This window comes from Populus trichocarpa, chromosome 8, assembly GCF_000002775.5.
Source record: "Populus trichocarpa isolate Nisqually-1 chromosome 8, P.trichocarpa_v4.1, whole genome shotgun sequence".
Classification (NCBI taxonomy): Eukaryota; Viridiplantae; Streptophyta; class Magnoliopsida; order Malpighiales; family Salicaceae; genus Populus; species Populus trichocarpa.
Window position 1 is genome coordinate 4,345,489 of NC_037292.2, and position 18,180 is coordinate 4,363,668.

Below are 18,180 nucleotides of genomic sequence, written 5' to 3' on the forward strand. Positions count from 1 at the left end.
TTTATTTGATGATAATGATGCTTAAGCTTAACCGATATTATATCGTCATTCTGTATGTTATATGTACATAAGCGGGCTGATCCCATATGTGATGTTTTTATAGTGTAGAAGGAGCATCTCTTTGCCAGTGGCACACAAGTTTTGATCTTTTTTGAGTGCTATATTATAACGTAGCATCCAGTTGTGTCGTTATTTGTGTCCTTAACCGTGATGTCCCCCCCCCCCCCCCTCTCTTTTCCTGTTCTTTTAATAAATTGCCGTTATTTCTGACCAAAATCCAAGTAGATAGGCTTCCAACTTGATACATTATTGTGCTTGGCAAAAACGTATCTGGTTATATTCATTTCCCGATACGCACCTGGATTTGGGCACATTTTGTTCGTGTTTTTGGTGGCTCTTCTTAAGTTTGGTGAGTTTGTTGAAGCAATCTTTTAGGGAGGAAAGGAGAAAACGAGGAAAACACTGCACGGGTAAGCTTTAAACAGAATAACGCAGAATTATGGACACCACACAATCCTGAGAGACAGAATTTTGAACGTGAGTGGTTGATCAAAGGTCGTATCAATCTTTAACCCTCTTTATGGTGAGTTGCAGTGTTTGTGTGGGGCCACTGTTGATGGTAATCGTAGGGCTCTTGTTTGCTTGTGCAGGACACAATGACAGTCTTTAACACTGAACAGTTGAAGGTGGACAAAACAAGCCACCAAAATGAAAGGTCCTTAGATTTTCTAGATGATCCAGCTGAGATAGCTAGAGAGCTGAAAGCAAAACAGAAGTGAATGATAGATATTTGAAATCGAAGACACCAGAGCTATCATTTAGTTTGTTTCGTTGCTAAACCCTATCCCTCCATTACAATTTGCAGCACTTGAACAAAATTGTAGATGTAAAGACATGAGATCAAGGATACGATGCATGACAGGACACATAAACATGATGCCAGTTTCAATCAGTAGAGCAAGTGGTTGTGGGCTCAATGGTACTTCATTCTTTAAGAAACTTACACAAGGACAAGGAAATAGAAACCAACTCATGGATAAGTAGTAGGAAATAAAACAACTAATTATTACTCAAGTGCGCGGAATCTGAGAATTTTAGCGTCGCAAGTCTGTAGTGACAGAATGATGCACGGATAATCACAAAACAGAAACAGAGTGATGCCCTAGATAGTAGATAGGTAGATCAACTACCACAGTAAGGTCAATCTATGATTTCCCACCACCAAAGCAGTTATTTATGCTTCATCTGAATTTGATTTCACCAAACTGTTCCTTTTCAGTACGATGTTTTAGCCACACGGAGTTACTTTGTTTGGCATGAAGTTATCCAAGTAAATTCATGTTGAGGTGACAGCCTAATATGGCCAAACATGATTTTCATCTGACCATTAAAGTTAACTAGACATCACGCCAATCACCATCACGATATGCAGATCACACATTATTAGTGCAGATACAGTAGCTGTACAATGAATGCAGGATAAAAAGAAGGAAGAGTCATAGCTTAGATTTTACAAAGAAAGCTTGCTTTTTTGCTTGGACATGGAAGATCACTTCTCTCCTTGTTGGCCTGCTGCTCCTGCAGAGGCAAACTGGGTTCAAACAAGTGCTGCAGTATATGATGAGTCCTTTTTAGTGCCATGCCCATCTCATGCCTCTGCTTCTGCCAACTTTCAAGTTAATGGATTCCCTTCGTGGTCTATACCGATTCAGGAGGCTTCGGAGAATAAAGCTGCTTCTAATTCCAAGAGTCATAGCCAAGCTGAGAAGCGGCGCCGGGACAGGATTAATGCACAGCTGGGAATTCTTAGGAAACTCATTCCCAAATCAGAAAAGGTACACAAACCCCTGTCTTAACCTTACATAAACATGCGCTAATCAACATAACCTTAACGGCCTGGCTAGATATTTCTGTCAATTACTCAAGGATGTCCTCTTGTAGCATCAAATAAGGGAGCGAATTTTACATATTGCTCAACACATACCCTCACTAGTAACGGTTTTTGGTTTCAATCCCATCAATCTTTATTAATGGTATAAGAGAGATCATGCATCTAAATTATTTACCTCCTTTGACAAAATATGGTAAAATTAGTATAGATTTTGCTGATTCTGTATTAGATTTTCACTGACAACAGAACTTGAGATGAATCAATATTTCCTTGCACAGATGGACAAGGCAGCTCTGCTAGGAAGCGCGATTGATCATGTGAAGGATCTCAAGCAAAAAGCAACGGAAATCAGCAGAACTTTCACAATCCCAACTGAAGTTGATGAAGTAACGGTTGATTGTGATGTTTCTCAAGCTACAAACCCTTCTAGCACCAACAAAGACAAGGACAGCACGTTCATCAGGGCTTCTGTTTGCTGCGATGATCGGCCAGAACTGTTTTCGGAGCTCATTCGAGTGCTCAGGGGCCTTAGACTAACCATTGTTAGAGCCGATATTGCCAGTGTAGGTGGAAGGGTTAAAAGCATACTAGTACTTTGCAACAAGTGCAGTAAAGAGGGAGGTGTTTCAATCAGCACTATTAAACAGTCACTTAATCTTGTTTTGAGTAGAATTGCTTCATCATCAGTGCCATCAAATTATCGTATTAGAAGCAAGAGGCAGAGGTTCTTTTTGCCTTCTCATCTGTCACAGCAATATACATAATCAGATATATTGAAATTTCTTTTTTTCTAATGGTACGCCTCTTTCCTTTCTAACCTGATGCTTTCTCTCCCATGCCACCATTCCAAGAAACTCTGGTGGCGGTGGCGGTGGCGCAGGCATAGAACGCCAATTATTTTGTGGATTCTCACTTTATTTACAGAGAAAAAGTGGAGTTCAATTTCCATAGAAGGGATCCTTTTTGCTTCCCATAAAGCAACTTTACGTCCCCAAAAAAATCAATTGCAGGTTGGTACCCCGTTAGTTGAAATTATTGGATATTTTTTTGAAAGAATTTCGCTCACTCCTAAGATGTGAAAGAAGCCGCACCAGTCATATCAATCCCCGGATAACTTTTTTTTTTCCTAGAGCAGAATCTTTCGACTCCATGCTAGTCATAATTGTGTTGAGAAATCCATCAATTAATTTGGTAAGTGATGTATTTGTCAAATAAGAAAAATGAAGAATGGCATTTGCTGATGTTGGCGTTATTACTGAGTCCCTGAACCTTGTTTTTATACTGGAAGTTCGGAATATTTTCTTTTCTTCGTAAGTGAACGTTGTTCGGTTTTTTTATATAAGAATTCTAGATCCCTTTGGACTCTATAATTTTATTATTAATTAAACCAGGGATAAATTCAAGGGCCTGGTGGCCTTGTGCCCCAAAGTTACAAAACTCCAAGAAAAATCCCTAATTCTGGGAAATGTCTCTAGCTCTAAAGTAAAATTTAAACCCCCCTAACCAACAATCTAGTAGGTGAATCAGTAGTAAAAACTTGAAATTAAAGGGTTTGCTCCTCCTGTGGTCTCAAGTTCGAGCCCTATAGTTGCTAATATGATGACTACTGGAGGCTTATATGGTCGTTAACTTCAGGACTCGTGGGATTAGTCGAGGTATGCACAAGCTAACTCAGACACCCACGTTAATTAAAAAAAAATCTAAACCCCCCCACCTAAATTTTCATAACTATTATTTTCTTGATGCAATAGTGTTGATATTATAATATTTTTTTTATAAAAAAATAGTAATATCATGAAATAAGTACTATCACTACTACTAGTAAGCGAATTTGATCCCACCCCTTGTTGAGAGAGATGCCAACTTTGGTAAAATTATTGAACAGAGAATTATCATTTAATTCCCGAAAAATAGGGTTTTTAGGACGAGTCCAAGAAACTAGGCTAGCCCTATTTCTTATTATATATCACATAAAATCCTACAAATCAATTCAAATGTAAATTGTGAACTATAAATTAATATAAAATTAGAAAGAATAATATAAATTGATAGAATAATGTACATGAGATGCAGCTGTCAAGATGATGAAGTTTTAATTACAGACATTGTGATTCATGCCATGCGAACACTATGGAGATCGAAAATGGAGTCAATATGTGGGCCAGCTCGCACATGTGGTTTCTTATCAAATATCAGGATATCATATGAAATATTAGCCGATGGAGTCATAAAGTCCCCCCTGCTTGCTTTCTAAAGCTGGATGGTTGGAAAAGCTAGCCGGGTCCTTTGCTGCAATGATGAAACGAACGAACACGAAGCCTTGTCCCTTTTTCAGTGTAGAATTGTAAACAGTTCCAGATCTGGGGATCAAGATTTAATTATGATAATTGTTTTTATTTTATTTTAATATATATAAAGGGTTTTCATAATTACTGGAGAATTTACACGTACGAGCATGGATAGATTATTGTGTGCGCATATCTTCTAGAAAATGGAATCTAGCAAAGGCAAGAAATAATGTCAAGAAATAATGGCTTTAATTATTTCTCGTAGACTTGCTAAAGATTGAAAATGAAAAGGGAAGAAAAAGAAGTCAGCTACAGTGGCTAATGTCTTTGTAGTTCTTTACAAAGTTGTAATATTAATCTTCGTTAATTATTAAACAAATATAATGACAATTGATATTTTTATTTTTTTGGCGCGTTAGCTTGAAGATTATATAAAATTCAGGAAATAAGGTGTAATTTTTAAAAGAATAGAGATAAAGTTAAAAAAAAAAGAAGAGTAAAACGACATGATTTTTTTATATATATAATTATCCCCATATTTATTTATATATAATTAGTCAAATTTAAAGTATATATGTTATTTAATGCACAATATACCATGACATTTGTTAAACTTAATATTCCATTTATTTAATTATAGAAGATATCATGGTAATTAAATTGTAGAGCACCATTATATATAAATACCTTTTTTTGCCGATTATTATTATTGGTAGAATATTCAACAAACAAGTATAAAAAAATAAGAAATTAATTCTCATAATTAACATCTATAGAATATTAATTATTGATATTTACTCTTTTCAGAGCTCTAAAATAATGTATCAACTATAGCGGTTAAAAGAAGAAGAAGAAGAAGGCATAACTAATTAATATTATAATAACGGCAACATGTGAATTCCGTTGCAACTCTCTCTTTCTCTCGCACAATTCAGTTCAGCTAACTCCCTTGATAAGCGTGTGCAGTTCTTTGACAATTCGTTGGTCTCCCTCCTCAAGCACTCTCTCTAACCGCCGGTCGTTATTATATTTAATAATTTCCAAGATAAACACAAAAAGAAAACCTAACCGCCACAGTTTCGGAGCCCTAATTTCAGCCATTGAATGCAAGTATTAACCTAACCGTTCAGTTAACAAATACTAATTTCTTTCTCTTTAAGAACATCCATCTCACCCACGTACGCCACCTTCAAAACAGAAAGTACTCTTCTATGATCAACAACTTATAAAACCAAATTAAACAAACATTAATTATCAAATAAATTTTATTTTATTATTTTTTTTAAAAGAAAGGGGCGTGTAACTAGCAAAATAGCCATGGCAACGTGCGGTTTTACGGCTCACACACAACAACCCTCTCCTCTTCTTATAAACGTTATTATCTCTCTCTCTCACTCTCTCCACATTAATTCTAACCTTCCTCCTCCATAAATAAACCTCCCACGAACGAACGTACTCAAAACAAATTAAATATAAATATCTAAATTAACAACTTATTTTATTTGACCTCTCTCATCTTCTTCATGGGTTCTGTTAATGGTGGTGATCACAGGATCAAAGGTTCTTGGAGCCCACAAGAAGATGCCACTCTGATCAAGCTTGTGGAGCAACATGGACCAAGAAACTGGTCTATGATAAGCACTGGTATACCAGGCCGGTCAGGGAAATCTTGCAGGCTAAGGTGGTGCAATCAGCTTTCACCCGAGGTGCAACATCGCCCATTTACGCCAGCGGAGGATGCCAAGATCGTCCAGGCACACGCCATCCACGGCAATAAGTGGGCTACGATTGCCAGACTCTTGCCTGGCCGGACTGATAATGCTATAAAGAATCATTGGAACTCTACTTTACGTAGAAAACGTGGGAGCGTGTCATCTGCGTCATCCGAGTCGAATTCAGTTTTCAAACGCTCGACTTTGGAGGTGTCGGTTGTGTCTGAGTCTGAGTCTGATTCAGGGTCCAAGAGACAGTGCTTGCATGCTTCGCCGGGGCATAATAGTGTTAATGGAGACGTGGGAGTGGATGGGCCTGAGACGTCCTTGACATTATCTCCGCCGGGAGATGGTTTTGTTTCGATGGCTGTGGCGGAGAAATTGAAGGAGGGTGTGGCAGTAAATGGCAGAGAAAAGGATCTTGGCGAGTCAATCATGAAAGATGCTGAGAAGATCAGATGTACAGAGGAGATGGACGAGGATTGCGTGAGGGCTCTCATACAGAAAATAATACAAGAAGAAGTTAGGATTTATTTTGATAGATTAAAGACTCGAAATGGAGTTACAATTGGATCTCTAAAGGATATATGATCAGAACTGCATCGATCCTTGCTGCTTTTAGTTTATGTTTTTTTTTAAAATACAAATAGGACTAGTCGTTCCTATTTTTATTTGATGCCTAATTAATCAACTGGGCAGTCCTAAGTTGTCGCCAGCCTGGCTTGTTCTTCATGTTACAGTTTTATTTGAGATCACAGTTTTGATCTCGTATTCTGCTGGGCAGTCTACCCTAATTCGTGCGTTCTGTACAGGTGTTGCCCTAATTCTTGCTACGCTCGAAAACGGAAAACCTACTGTCTTTGGAGAACGTCAATGAGATATGCCATCACAGTCAGTCAATACCACGCAAGGCTTTTCAATTAATAACATTTTTTATTCTGACAAAAGAGTCAAGATGTAGTTTGAACTAAAAAAAGAAGAAGGTGCTTTTCAATTATTTTAACGTTAATATATCAAAATCGTTTAAAATCACAGAAAACCATCCTTTTTACCAGTCTAAAAATTAATATTACCAAATGCATGCTCGTACTCACTCCCAAGTGGGAAATGAGGGATGAACACCAATTAAGCTACAGTCATCAATGCAATCCTCAAATAGGTCGATTGATTCCTTTCTGATTAAGAGTACGTGCTCGCGTCCGGTTTAAGGTTTATGCAAATATTAAGACACTGAACACTTTTACTACCCACCTCGCCCCAACACCCATTCATAGCCTCGGCGAGAACAAGACATCCATTTCGATTCGGAAACAACATTCGAATGGTGTAACATGGAACAGAAGATGCGAGGTTGCTCTCTATATGTAACAGTTCACACGTTACAAAAATGACAGCCTTGTTTTGCAAGTGCCGCATCACAGGCTATCATATTAACATTGTGATTATCACAAGACAGACAGAAAACAAAAGGTTATAGGAAAACGAGCAGAGCTTTGTTTTTCAAGATTTTACTGCTCGTCTTAAAGCAAAATATAAAAATAAAAATAATTCAGATTTTAAAAATTTTAAGAGTGAAATGATCTTTTATAGACTTGCTTATTGTATTTAAAATAATCTAAAATATTTTAAAATTAACTAACTTTGATAATTTTTATTTTATACATAATCACCAACAAAAATTTAATTACATAGTTAACAATCATTAATACTTTAAGATGTATTCATCTTAATTATATCATTTAATAATTCTATTTAATAAAAATACTACACAATGCCTTCATTACTGTTTCTATTTTACCTCTAATATTTGTGTTTTTCAAACAAAAAAATCATTTCTAAATCAATTCATTTAGGTTTTTTTTTTAATATTTAATTTAAGTTTACAATCAACACAATTCATTATCAAACCTAAATAATTTGAGCTACATAACAGGCATATTGGGAGCCAATCATTAATCTTATATTGTTTTTTAAAATGTTTTTTCCTTGAAAATACATTAAAAAAGATTTTTTAATTTTGATTACACATCAAAACCATTAGAAAAAATTAAAAACAATATCAATTTAACACTATCTAACCCCTTTTCATTTGAAACGCAACCAATTGCATGTAAACCATGTCCAATCGCAGTGACAAACTGGCTATTAACACATAGCCACTCATGTAAACCACAATAAACATTAAAATCAGGGTATCCTCTCATCCTCCCCATACTGAATCATTGCAGCACCAAGTTAATCACAGATTCCAGCATCCTCGGTAATTCCCAAGATTGGCAAAGAGCACTTGCGAAAAATTATTTCTGATAACTTCTTCCCTAGTAATCCATACCTAGATACAGCGAGCACCTACACTGACATTTAACTACACCCCAGTGAATCAACAACAATCATCACTATACCCTTGTGTCTAGGGGTCTAGCAAACAGAACTAGTGCCAGTCCGTCGACTCCAATTCAAACAAGAAAAAGAACAGCAAGAGATCATCATAATAACACAGCATTGAAGCCCAATAAGCAAAAACAAAATCCCATTTCCATCCAGTTTGAAAGTCTAACAAAATCATGAAATTTAAAACGGAAATAATCTACTCAGTTGAAAGTAGTACTGATAACTGAAACAAGAAATACTAAAACGAACGACAACTTTCACTATTATTGATAAAATAGAAAACTACTTGGATCTCTGCCTCATCTTTCGGCGCTTCCTTTTCAACCTCCTCATACGCTTCTTCTTCCACTGTTTGTTCAAATAAACACAACAGAAACAATCGATCAATTTTGTACTAACTAAACAAGAATATATAAGATGCTAATGAATTCGTTAATTTGCTGAGAGAAGAAGAAAGGATTACCTTGGCTCTCATGGTGACAAAGTATCCAAGCTCTGTGTTCCTTCTTTCTTTTGATTCAGAATCCTAGAGGCAGCGGAGAATGATAGAGAGAGCTGCTACGTTTAGGGGCTTCGCCGGTATTTAAATACTAATGATATGAAACCCTAATTTTATTGGGCTATGTTGCCGAGATGGGCTCAACTAGCTAGAGGACTATACCTCGAATCCAATTAGGCCCACTTGTGAATGTAATCTAATCAACTTTGGAGAGCCCGATAAGCCCACATCTAATACCGTTACAAAAGTGTACAGGAGGTAAGAAATGCCATCTTACGATAGTGAGCCCAAATCCAGGACCAGGAGTCAATAGTTAGAAAATATTAATGGAGGACTCAAGTTGTTTCAATTTCCAATTTGTTTTTTGGGAAAGTTTAGGTGGCCGCATTTATAGGATTGGTAGATCAAGAGCAGGAAAAAAAAGTTGAAAATTGCCTTGCTGATCAACCACGTGAATCTAGTAACTGAAGCCCATTCTGCTAGGTAGGCATTTCATTTCTAGCAAGCGGTATGTTCAGTAATACACCAGTTAGCAGTAGAATTTCTGCTAAGAAGTTAATGTTGGCTATAAATGCTGAAAAAGATATAGAAATTTTTTTTTTCTTTTTTTTTTAAACTGAAAATGATTTAGAAATTTTCGTCATTTTGGGCTTCGGTTTGTTTAAAATTTTTAAGAAAGTGTTATAACAACTTTGTCTGGGTTATGAATATATTTATAAGAGCTAGAACTTTTTTGCAGATATGGAACGAGAATTTACATATAATTGATGGGAAACAAAAGAGGCTTATGTGATCACTCTGTTCGTAACCGAGCTGCGAATTTCTCAATTTTATCAGTGCAAGAATTACAAGATATCTTGCAATATGTATTGATTGCCATCTGTTCGATGAATTTTCTCAAAAGCATTCGTGATTTAATACAACAATCTAGTTCATTTAAAGACATAATCTACAGAAATAGAAATCTGGGCTGTGTTGTTTACTCTGTTATGATCGATAAAACAGCCGATTCAGCTCGGATAGAAGCTCTACAGAGTGGGCAACTTGACTGAGTGACAAGCCACTTATCGACGCAGTCACAATGAAAACAATGCTGACACTGCGGCAAAACTTTCAGCCTATCACCATCTTCAAACACACCAAGGCATATACAGCACTCGCTTTCGACTGCAGTGCCATTATTACTGGTACCCAAATTTGATTTGTGCAAAGTTATCGGCAAAGCCTTGATGATCGTGGATTCGAGGCCTCTTGGAGGAAGGCGAGGCGCGTGGTGCACAGGAAGCCTAGAGGGAAGGTTATGCCGCGTGTTTTCAAGGCAGACCCAGCGGGCGTAGATGGAGAGTAGGGCGATAAGGATGATCATGGAGCCGACGATCAGTACATAAAAGAGAGCGCGGCCACGGACTTGGAAGTCATTTTCGTCGAGTTCTTCGTAGTGCCAGTGGAATGGTTGGGAGTCTTGTGATGCCATCTAACTTGCAAGTGAACTGGTAATGGTGATGAGGGTATTGATGGCCGTGGAGGTAGTAGTGGCAGCAGGGTAGTGGGAATTTGGCCAAGAGAAAAGAGCTGGTTCGGCCTTTAAAGTGTAGTTCCAAACCACTTTCAACTGTTGTGGACTTTCAAATGGTAGCGCGTGGCAGGCAGTACACTGGCTTTAAGTGAAGACCTAACAAGTGAGAAGATTGATGCAAAGAGCAGCGATTGTAATTTTATTGAATATTGATCTTAACCGATTATTTTTTTAATTAAGTGATTTTTTAATATCTATTTTATTGGATGAGTAATTAATAAAATATAAATAATTTTAATCTCTCTCTCTCTCTCTCTATTTTAAGTTAAATAATAAACAACATTTAGATAATAAATACATTTATAAATATCCAAAACAAGTTTAATAGAATATAAATATTTAATTTTTTTATTCAACCAACAATGAATAAAATATAAACATAGTAAAAACTAGATCCATAAATATTTATTATAATATCTAAGAGCTTTTTTCTAGCAAATAAAATATTTGTCATTATTCTTTATAAAATCATTATATAATAAGGAAATGCATTCATCCTATATCTCGACATGAAGCTAAAGCCTAGGAAGGGAAATTATATAAAAAAGATAGGGGCATGTGTATTTAGAGTTTGATGTATGCTGAAATGAGAATAATAAATGGAGGTTTAATTTATTAGTTAGTCAAATCTTTTTATTTATACATGTTGGGTAATTCATACAAAATTTCATACATGTTTTTATGTAGAAACTCAAAATTTCGAGTGATGTGTGGCTTTTGTAAACAACAAATAAAAACAAAAATAAGTGGTTTTCTTTTCAATTCGAACTTAACTGAGATGAATTATAATCGAACTTTCTCCATTCGAACTTATATGAAATCCTAGTTAGCCTCTACATCTTTAATGGTGTTACCTTAAACCTCGTTAAATGTCATAACTTTCTTAGTTCTTTCATTAAATTCTTTTTTTTTTAAAGTGAGTGTTCAGGCTAACTTGCACGTACCTCCACTAATCCCACGAGCCCTGAAGTTAACGACTATATAAACTTTCAATGACCATCATATTAACAATCACAGGACTCGAACTTGAGACTATAAAAAAAACAAACATTTTAGTCTAAAGTTTTTATCATTTAACCATGTATATAGTTACCTAACATCAAATTCTTATTTTCCAACCACCAAGCTTTTGCGCGCAAGATTGCCAATTACACATGACATTAATTGATAATTATACGCCTCTCACGCTAATTTTCTAGCTGAAAACCAGGGAAAAGTTAACGGATCAAACAAAAAAATTGAAAATACATATACTTGATTGAGAGAAGCGAGAAGTTAGGGCACCAACCATGAAAAATTCCCTTTGAGCTTTGATGAAATCGCAGTGGAAGGGAAATCGGCCCATTGAGAAAGGGAAAATGCCTCACCAGACCTTCCTCAAACAGGCCTCCGATATTTGAAAGGCCCAATCCTAAGAAGTATCCAAAACCTTGTCGGTAAACATTTCATGTTAACTGAGAGCATTAGAAAAATTATATGGAAACAAACAAATTCTAGGAAAATACGAGTGTTCATGTTCTTACATGAGAGAGTATACTTCTTCTTTTTTAACTCTAGTTTAACTCAAGTGCTAAGAGAGATGGAAAATCTTAACTGCCTAGTTAGCGAACCAGACACGAAGAATTAATCTTGTGTGCTGAAATCAATTTCTGAAAGACCGGAAATTCAAATTTTATATTTTTTTAAATGTGAAAGGTAAAAAAACTGTTGGATTTACATGGAAATGGTTACCAATAATTCCATGCAAGGATATTATAGCCCAAGAGCTTCGCAATAGTGCATGCATAGCAACTCAAGCATTGCATTCGGAATTGCCGGGGACATCCAGAAATGGCCGATCTCTCTTAATAATCTTTTTGCATGCATACCCACATGCAAGTACTGTTGAGGAGAGATTATTTTTCACACAAAATCAAGTAAATCTGATAGAATTAATAATTCTCACGCATTAAGGTTAGCTATGATAGGATCAAATTCTAGAATAACACAGTAACTCACAGCTGACTCTTACTATTTTTTTTTTTGTCTGGTCTTTGTTCTCTTTTTTTCGTTGCAGCAGCCGTGCTTTTATGGCTTCTTTTTTTCTTCTCTCTGTTGATGCCCTCTTTTCTACTTCTTTGGCTATCTTCTTATTAGCCAAAAGGTAATAAAATCTCAACTATTATTAAAAAAACAATTGCACTTATCTGTCGTGGGACGACAACCACAGGTCCTATTTTATATAAATACAGAAACCCTTCAGGTCCTATGGAAACAAGCCTGCTTATGAATCTAAGTATTTCTTTGAAATTTAAAGTTGTTGGTGTAATTTCTCATGATTTGTTTCTGAATTATGTTTTCCGAACAAATTAAGATTCACTGGGTCAACAATCAACATGTACCACGAACACCCAATAACAGGATAAAAAGTTCTAAACACAGGAGGAGCTGGATAAAGCATCACCATACAGTCCATGAAGCATCAACTTTTTTCCACCACAGCATTGTGGATTAATTACTAGTTTAATGTTCCAACATATGTATATGTTGATTCCCTAGTTAATTTATATATTCAACGTCCATCTTTCTTTTATTACTATATACAGAAATGCAATGTATAGAAGAACTCTATGATCCTTACGAGTCCACAATTATCCCCTACATAGAATCTCATCATTCTTAAGATGGTTCGTTATTAGCACGACAGCAACTCTTCAAACTTTCCTTTGGCAACATCCACATAGAATCCTCAATGGGAATCTAAACGTTCTCCTCCTCTTCTACATCACTAATTAATGCCCGTGTTTTTTCCATCAATAATTAATATTAATACTTCCCAACATTTGTTGCTTCCAAAGGTCGCCCATATTTTATCTGATGAGTATATAGGCGGTAGACCTGTGCACCACGAAGACTTAATTAATTGCATAAAGGTGAGAAAACAAACATCTCCATTAACCCAAAAATTTAAGCTATTCTTCCAATATGTATATTTTGAGGACTATCTTTAATGCAGATAAAACCAGAACAGCTCCCATGATCATCACGATAATCAAGAAGATGAATTTGGAAACTAAAACAAAACACGAACCAAGACATAAATCCATTAGATCTAGATTAGATTAGGCACCACCTATTGTTCTTGATTAGGAAAATGATGTTTGTAGAAGCTACAACGAAGGACAAAACCTCAAGAAAAACAAGGATCATAAACACAAAGCATGCACCATCTGTCCCCAAACCCTTGTCAAAAGCACTCCCAGCGATTGCAACTCATCAAAACCCTAATTATCAAATTCATTGAAGTATGAACACTATTTGGATGTTCTAAAAAGGAGGAAAGAGTGGAAATAGCACACCTGATAAGATCATAACAGGAATGTCGAACCGGATGCTATTGCCCAAAGGGAAAACTCATTGAAGTATGAACACTATTTGGATGTTCTAAATTTGAACACACATGCAACGTAATTTAATCACGTCATTGTTCATAATTCACAAATTTATTTTCTAAATAAATCTATTCTTGCGGTGTCATATTAATTTGATATAGTAATTCTGGATCTATAATCAATTCCAACGAATCCATTTGATAATTTTTTAAGCCTCTCGAGAGATTCAACCATATAGCTCGAGTAGTGATCCTGATAAAAAAAAAAAAAGTTTTTCAAACTTCCTACTTATGTGTGATCTATGCCAAATTAATCAGCACTAATTGTATGAGAGTCTTGAGGATTGAAAATGGTGACTGCAAAAAGAAATTGGAATAACAGCTGATCCTACACTTCAAGGTGTTTCGGTGTAAACAAAATTACAGAAACTTACCTAACATAATAACTCACAACTGCTAATGCTTAAAAGCAAGGGACATTCTCATGAAATGTAATCAATTTTCTCATAACTAATTGAAGAAATAGAAAATTTTCTCTTTTTAATTCGTTTTTTTTTTCATAGCGAATCAATAAAATCTTTCATTGTGAATCTGAATTACCTGGATAAGAAGCCTTTACCTGAGATCTCTCGCGGACTTAATTATGAAGCCAACATGTAAAAATAAGTCTAACAACATCTCTTGCCAACAAACCCTAGATCTATTGATTATAACCTTACTTTCAGAAGAAACGCCGATCTTTCAAATTTCTTTCATCTTAAGAATTCCATCTCTAATAACCAGATTAACCCCCATTAACAGCACCCGAATCCAGTAAATATAATTAACCATTGGAAACAATGGAAAGAGAACTAGCTAGATTAAGTTATACCCAAGACCAAAACTTGCACGTACGTACCGGCCTTTGATGGATTAGGCCTCCCTTGAAATCTGTGGTACACCAAAAGAAATCCTCATGAAAATCCCCACCAGCTCTCAAAAATCAAACAAGAAAGGATCCTCATCGTCCCAAATACTAGGCGGCGGGTACTCATCATCATTCCACACAGATGGAGATCCAGCTCCAACATGCATTGCTGGATCCTGAAGATGACCCACCGGTGCAACAATAGGTTGAGTATTCCTACCAGACAAAGAGAAACTCGAACCGACGGAACCCACCAACGAACTAACATCATTGCACGCATGATGCTGCGGCAGACAGTGACTATGATACGAGGGTGTAGTTGATGTGGCTACACTAGAACTATCAAATATATTATTTGGGTTGCTTGTATTAGCCCCGTATTGATTAAGATAGCGTTGTAACATAACTTGCTGGTGATTTTGAATTAGCATGTCATTATTACTAAGACATGGTAAGGCCGACCCAGCAACATTATTCGAATGATAATTAACCCCGGGTGGCGTAAATCCTGACGAAGCTGCCGTAACAGAAGGAGAAACCATTGAATTTGTGAGAGAGAAAGTGAAAACAAACCCAGGGGGACGTGGGAGCAAAGGGCGAAGTGTCTGGCTCGAGGAAGAGGCAGAGTTGAGAGAAGTTGGTTCTGATTGAGCAGAAGAAGAGGAACCCGAGGGTTGGAGATTGAGTTGAGCCCTAGAACCATAAAGGATGATGGCAGCTCGATCGTAGGCTCGTGCTGCGTCCTCTGCTGTGGCAAACGTGCCAAGCCATTTACGGGTTCGTTTTCTTGGCTCACGGATCTCTGCTACCCATTTGCCCCAGCTTCTTTGCCTAACTCCTCTGTATCTAAATTTGCCGTTGTCTGGTCCTCCTTTGCCTTTGCACTTCCTGCTACTGCCACTGCTGTTGTTGTTACTGTTTGTGTCACTTGTTGTGGTGGTAGTGGGGGTGGTTGCGGTGGTGTTGTTATCAATGTTTTTGTCATTGGATGATATTGTGGTGGCGGTGGTGGCGGTGGGTTCTTGGGGAGGGTGAGATGAATTGTCCATTAGAAAGTGAATGGCTTTTAAGACTTTATTAAGACTGAGAGGGCCTCGTTCTTTGGCTATTGATCTGTCGAAGTATAGAGGAGCCTTCGCCTGTGTGATGATTTGAATGTCACGTATGTGAATGGTGGATGAGGGCGGTGGTCTCTACCATAAATGCATGCTATTTATATTTTTGTATTCGGAGAGAGACAGAGAGTCGCTGCTTACTACTCAAGTAAACAGGCACCACTGTGGAATTGGAAGCATTTGTAGTATTTTATATATTGTGATTTTAATTCTTCTTTTGCGGATTTTTTTTTTAAAGCTTTCGAGTTTTTCTTGGAAATTAAAATTACTGAGCTAAGCTCTGATTCTGCCTAAGGAATGCTCCCAAATGATCTTAGTGTGAATGTGGGTTTTTTCTTTGAGCAACTAATTAATTCTGAATGTGGGTTTTGATTCTTGATTCTCAATCTCTTGAAATAAACTAAAATAGTCTTAGTTGCGAATGATTTATAATAATTTATACGAATGATTTATCTCTAATTAAAATAGGTATTGGTGATTAATTCACTCTAGATGCATCTTTTAGATGTGAGCTCTGGGTTCTTTGTCTATTTTTTTCCTTTCCTTTCCTTATTCTATTTTTCTATCATCGATCATATATGTGTGTGTGTGTGTGTGATATCATTGACATTGACGTCTACACAAAGTTATGCCTTGCAATCAGAAAAAAAAAAAAAAATCTAGCGGTGAGATAATAACAAAAATATTACTTTCTAAACCCAAAGATTTTTCAATGAAATATTGGTTTTTGCAGATTATATATGTATATATATATATTGCTTATTCATGGTTAATGTTTATTAGATAAAAAATCTAAAATGCGTGGGCTAAGTATCGTGGAGCCAACATTGTTCACTCACACACAAAACAGTAGATAGGAATGTATATTTGATAATTCATTTTGCTTCTTAAAATATTTTTATTTTGGATGATTTAATTCTAATTGAAAATCAATTGTTTTGGATATCTTAGATAAGGGTGGAATTGGAAGAATAAATACATAAATTAAAAAGACGTTAAGTATGGGTGGTGTGCCAAAGAATATGTGAAAAATACACTTAGATCCTCAAATTTTAAAAATAATACAAATTATACACTTTAGGTCCCTTCAAAAAAAATTAATAATAGTTTTGGTGCAAGAGTTTATTTGTATTATTTTTCAATCTTTGGTTAGAAAAGGAGATATATAGAGAAAAAAATCAGCTATTCTAGGCCATCAAAATTAATTTTCTTGGTGTCCACTTTACATGAGATGAGAGAGATTTAATGGTAGTTGTTTAAACCCACAATGTTACTTGAAAAAATAGATTTAAGTCAAGGAAGATAATTCTAACTCGGTTTGATTTCATGTTTTTAAACTCTTTTTTAGGTATATTGAGTTGATGGGGGTGTTTCAAATGTGTTAGTGAAATGTTTATTGGGTTGAAATGATTTAAATTTGAGTTTGTTTTAACAAAAAAGACGTTGTTTTAATTTTCTGATCGCCACTGTGATGGCCAAAATTTAGGCTAGCATGTGACATGTCATTTGTGTAATTTTTTCTGGATAAACCTGTCATCCACCCCTTCAAAATAAAATAAAATAAAAACAACCCTAGGTGTGTGGGCCTGGTCTTGAAGGCCCACCCATGCATGGGCCTATGGCCCAGTGCTAGGGCTATTTTTTGGCCATCTTTTTTTTAATATATATATATATATATATATATATATATATATATATATATATATATATTAGGTATAAATTTAAGATAAAAATAATATTTATCCAGTTGAGTTCATAATCTGAATCATAGTTTTGATAAGTTAAGCTATAATACCCAGATTATTTTTTTCTTTTTTTATTGATACTTGGTTTTATGTTTTTTTGTAAAATAATTTTTTATTTTATGTTTCAATTGGTATCGCTCATCTGTGATTTTTTAATTTTTTAATTTATCCTTTTTTTAGATAGAGATTTTTGTACAAATATTTTGTGTGTATTTAATTTTTCAAGAGGTTTGTTTATTTCATCTATAATTTTCTTTTTATCTTTCGTATAGACTAACTTGATTTTTAAAATAATATTTTTTAGATAATATTTATGATATGTACAACCTTGCATAATTGTTTTTTATTTTTATTTTATTTAATCAATCTAATATGCGTGTTTATTTCTGTTATAGTTTGATTAAATAAAAAATATATTTGAATAAACAAAATTTAACGAACACAACAAGGTAAATTTCTCGCCTTGCAAGATTAAATATCTTCATTTAATTACACCTATCTTTTTATTTTTTTTTTAATTTTATTTCTAGTTATCATTAAAGACTTTATTTATTTATTTATTAATACACTTAGTTCTCAATTTATTTGATTCATACTTCTAATTTTTTTAACTATAAAAATACATTAAAACACACACACACACACACACATATATAATTTTTTATAAAAAAAAATATAATATCAAA

The 18,180-nt window shown here is 35.3% G+C and overlaps 4 protein-coding genes and 1 long non-coding RNA gene across 5 annotated transcripts; 2 read left to right on the top strand and 3 right to left on the bottom strand.

Annotated features, from left to right (window-relative positions):
- Positions 1-146: 146 nt before the first annotated feature.
- On the top strand, positions 147-2,685 carry LOC7472439 (transcription factor bHLH51). The gene is made up of 2 exons (XM_002311204.4): positions 147-1,835; positions 2,170-2,685. The coding sequence occupies exons 1-2, from the start codon at positions 1,542-1,544 to the stop codon at positions 2,653-2,655; spliced, it is 780 nt and encodes a 259-aa protein (XP_002311240.1). The 5' UTR covers positions 147-1,541; the 3' UTR covers positions 2,656-2,685.
- A 2,884-nt stretch (positions 2,686-5,569) lies between these two features.
- On the top strand, positions 5,570-6,662 carry LOC7472440 (transcription factor MYB73). The gene has a single exon (XM_002311205.3). It carries the CDS (start codon positions 5,703-5,705, stop codon positions 6,480-6,482), a length of 780 nt encoding a protein of 259 aa, XP_002311241.1. The 5' UTR covers positions 5,570-5,702; the 3' UTR covers positions 6,483-6,662.
- A 1,731-nt stretch (positions 6,663-8,393) lies between these two features.
- On the bottom strand, positions 8,394-9,020 carry LOC112328382 (uncharacterized). The gene is made up of 2 exons (XR_002983231.2): positions 8,746-9,020; positions 8,394-8,630 (listed from the first exon to the last, which is right to left on the bottom strand). It is a non-coding gene; the product is annotated as an uncharacterized LOC112328382 (long non-coding RNA).
- A 740-nt stretch (positions 9,021-9,760) lies between these two features.
- LOC7472441 (RING-H2 finger protein ATL66) lies at positions 9,761-10,255 on the bottom strand. Its single transcript, XM_002312131.1, has one exon. The coding sequence runs from the start codon at positions 10,253-10,255 to the stop codon at positions 9,761-9,763; it is 495 nt and encodes a 164-aa protein (XP_002312167.1).
- Positions 10,256-14,702: 4,447 nt separating this feature from the next.
- LOC7462081 (ethylene-responsive transcription factor ABI4) lies at positions 14,703-15,789 on the bottom strand. The gene has a single exon (XM_002312132.4). It carries the CDS (start codon positions 15,681-15,683, stop codon positions 14,703-14,705), a length of 981 nt encoding a protein of 326 aa, XP_002312168.4. The 5' UTR covers positions 15,684-15,789.
- Between the last annotated feature and the right edge of the window lie 2,391 nt (positions 15,790-18,180).

What these genes read in the sequence shown, in the direction of transcription:
- LOC7472439 (XM_002311204.4), top strand. Translation starts at nt 1,542, where the DNA reads ATGGAAGATCACTTCTCTCCTTGTTGGCCTGCTGCTCCTGCAGAGGCA. An exon ending in TCATTCCCAAATCAGAAAAG is followed by an intron (nt 1,836 to 2,169) that starts GTACACAAACCC and finishes TTCCTTGCACAG; the next exon opens with ATGGACAAGGCAGCTCTGCT.
- LOC7472440 (XM_002311205.3), top strand. Translation starts at nt 5,703, where the DNA reads ATGGGTTCTGTTAATGGTGGTGATCACAGGATCAAAGGTTCTTGGAGC.
- LOC7472441 (XM_002312131.1), bottom strand. Translation starts at nt 10,255, where the DNA reads ATGGCATCACAAGACTCCCAACCATTCCACTGGCACTACGAAGAACTC.
- LOC7462081 (XM_002312132.4), bottom strand. Translation starts at nt 15,683, where the DNA reads ATGGACAATTCATCTCACCCTCCCCAAGAACCCACCGCCACCACCGCC.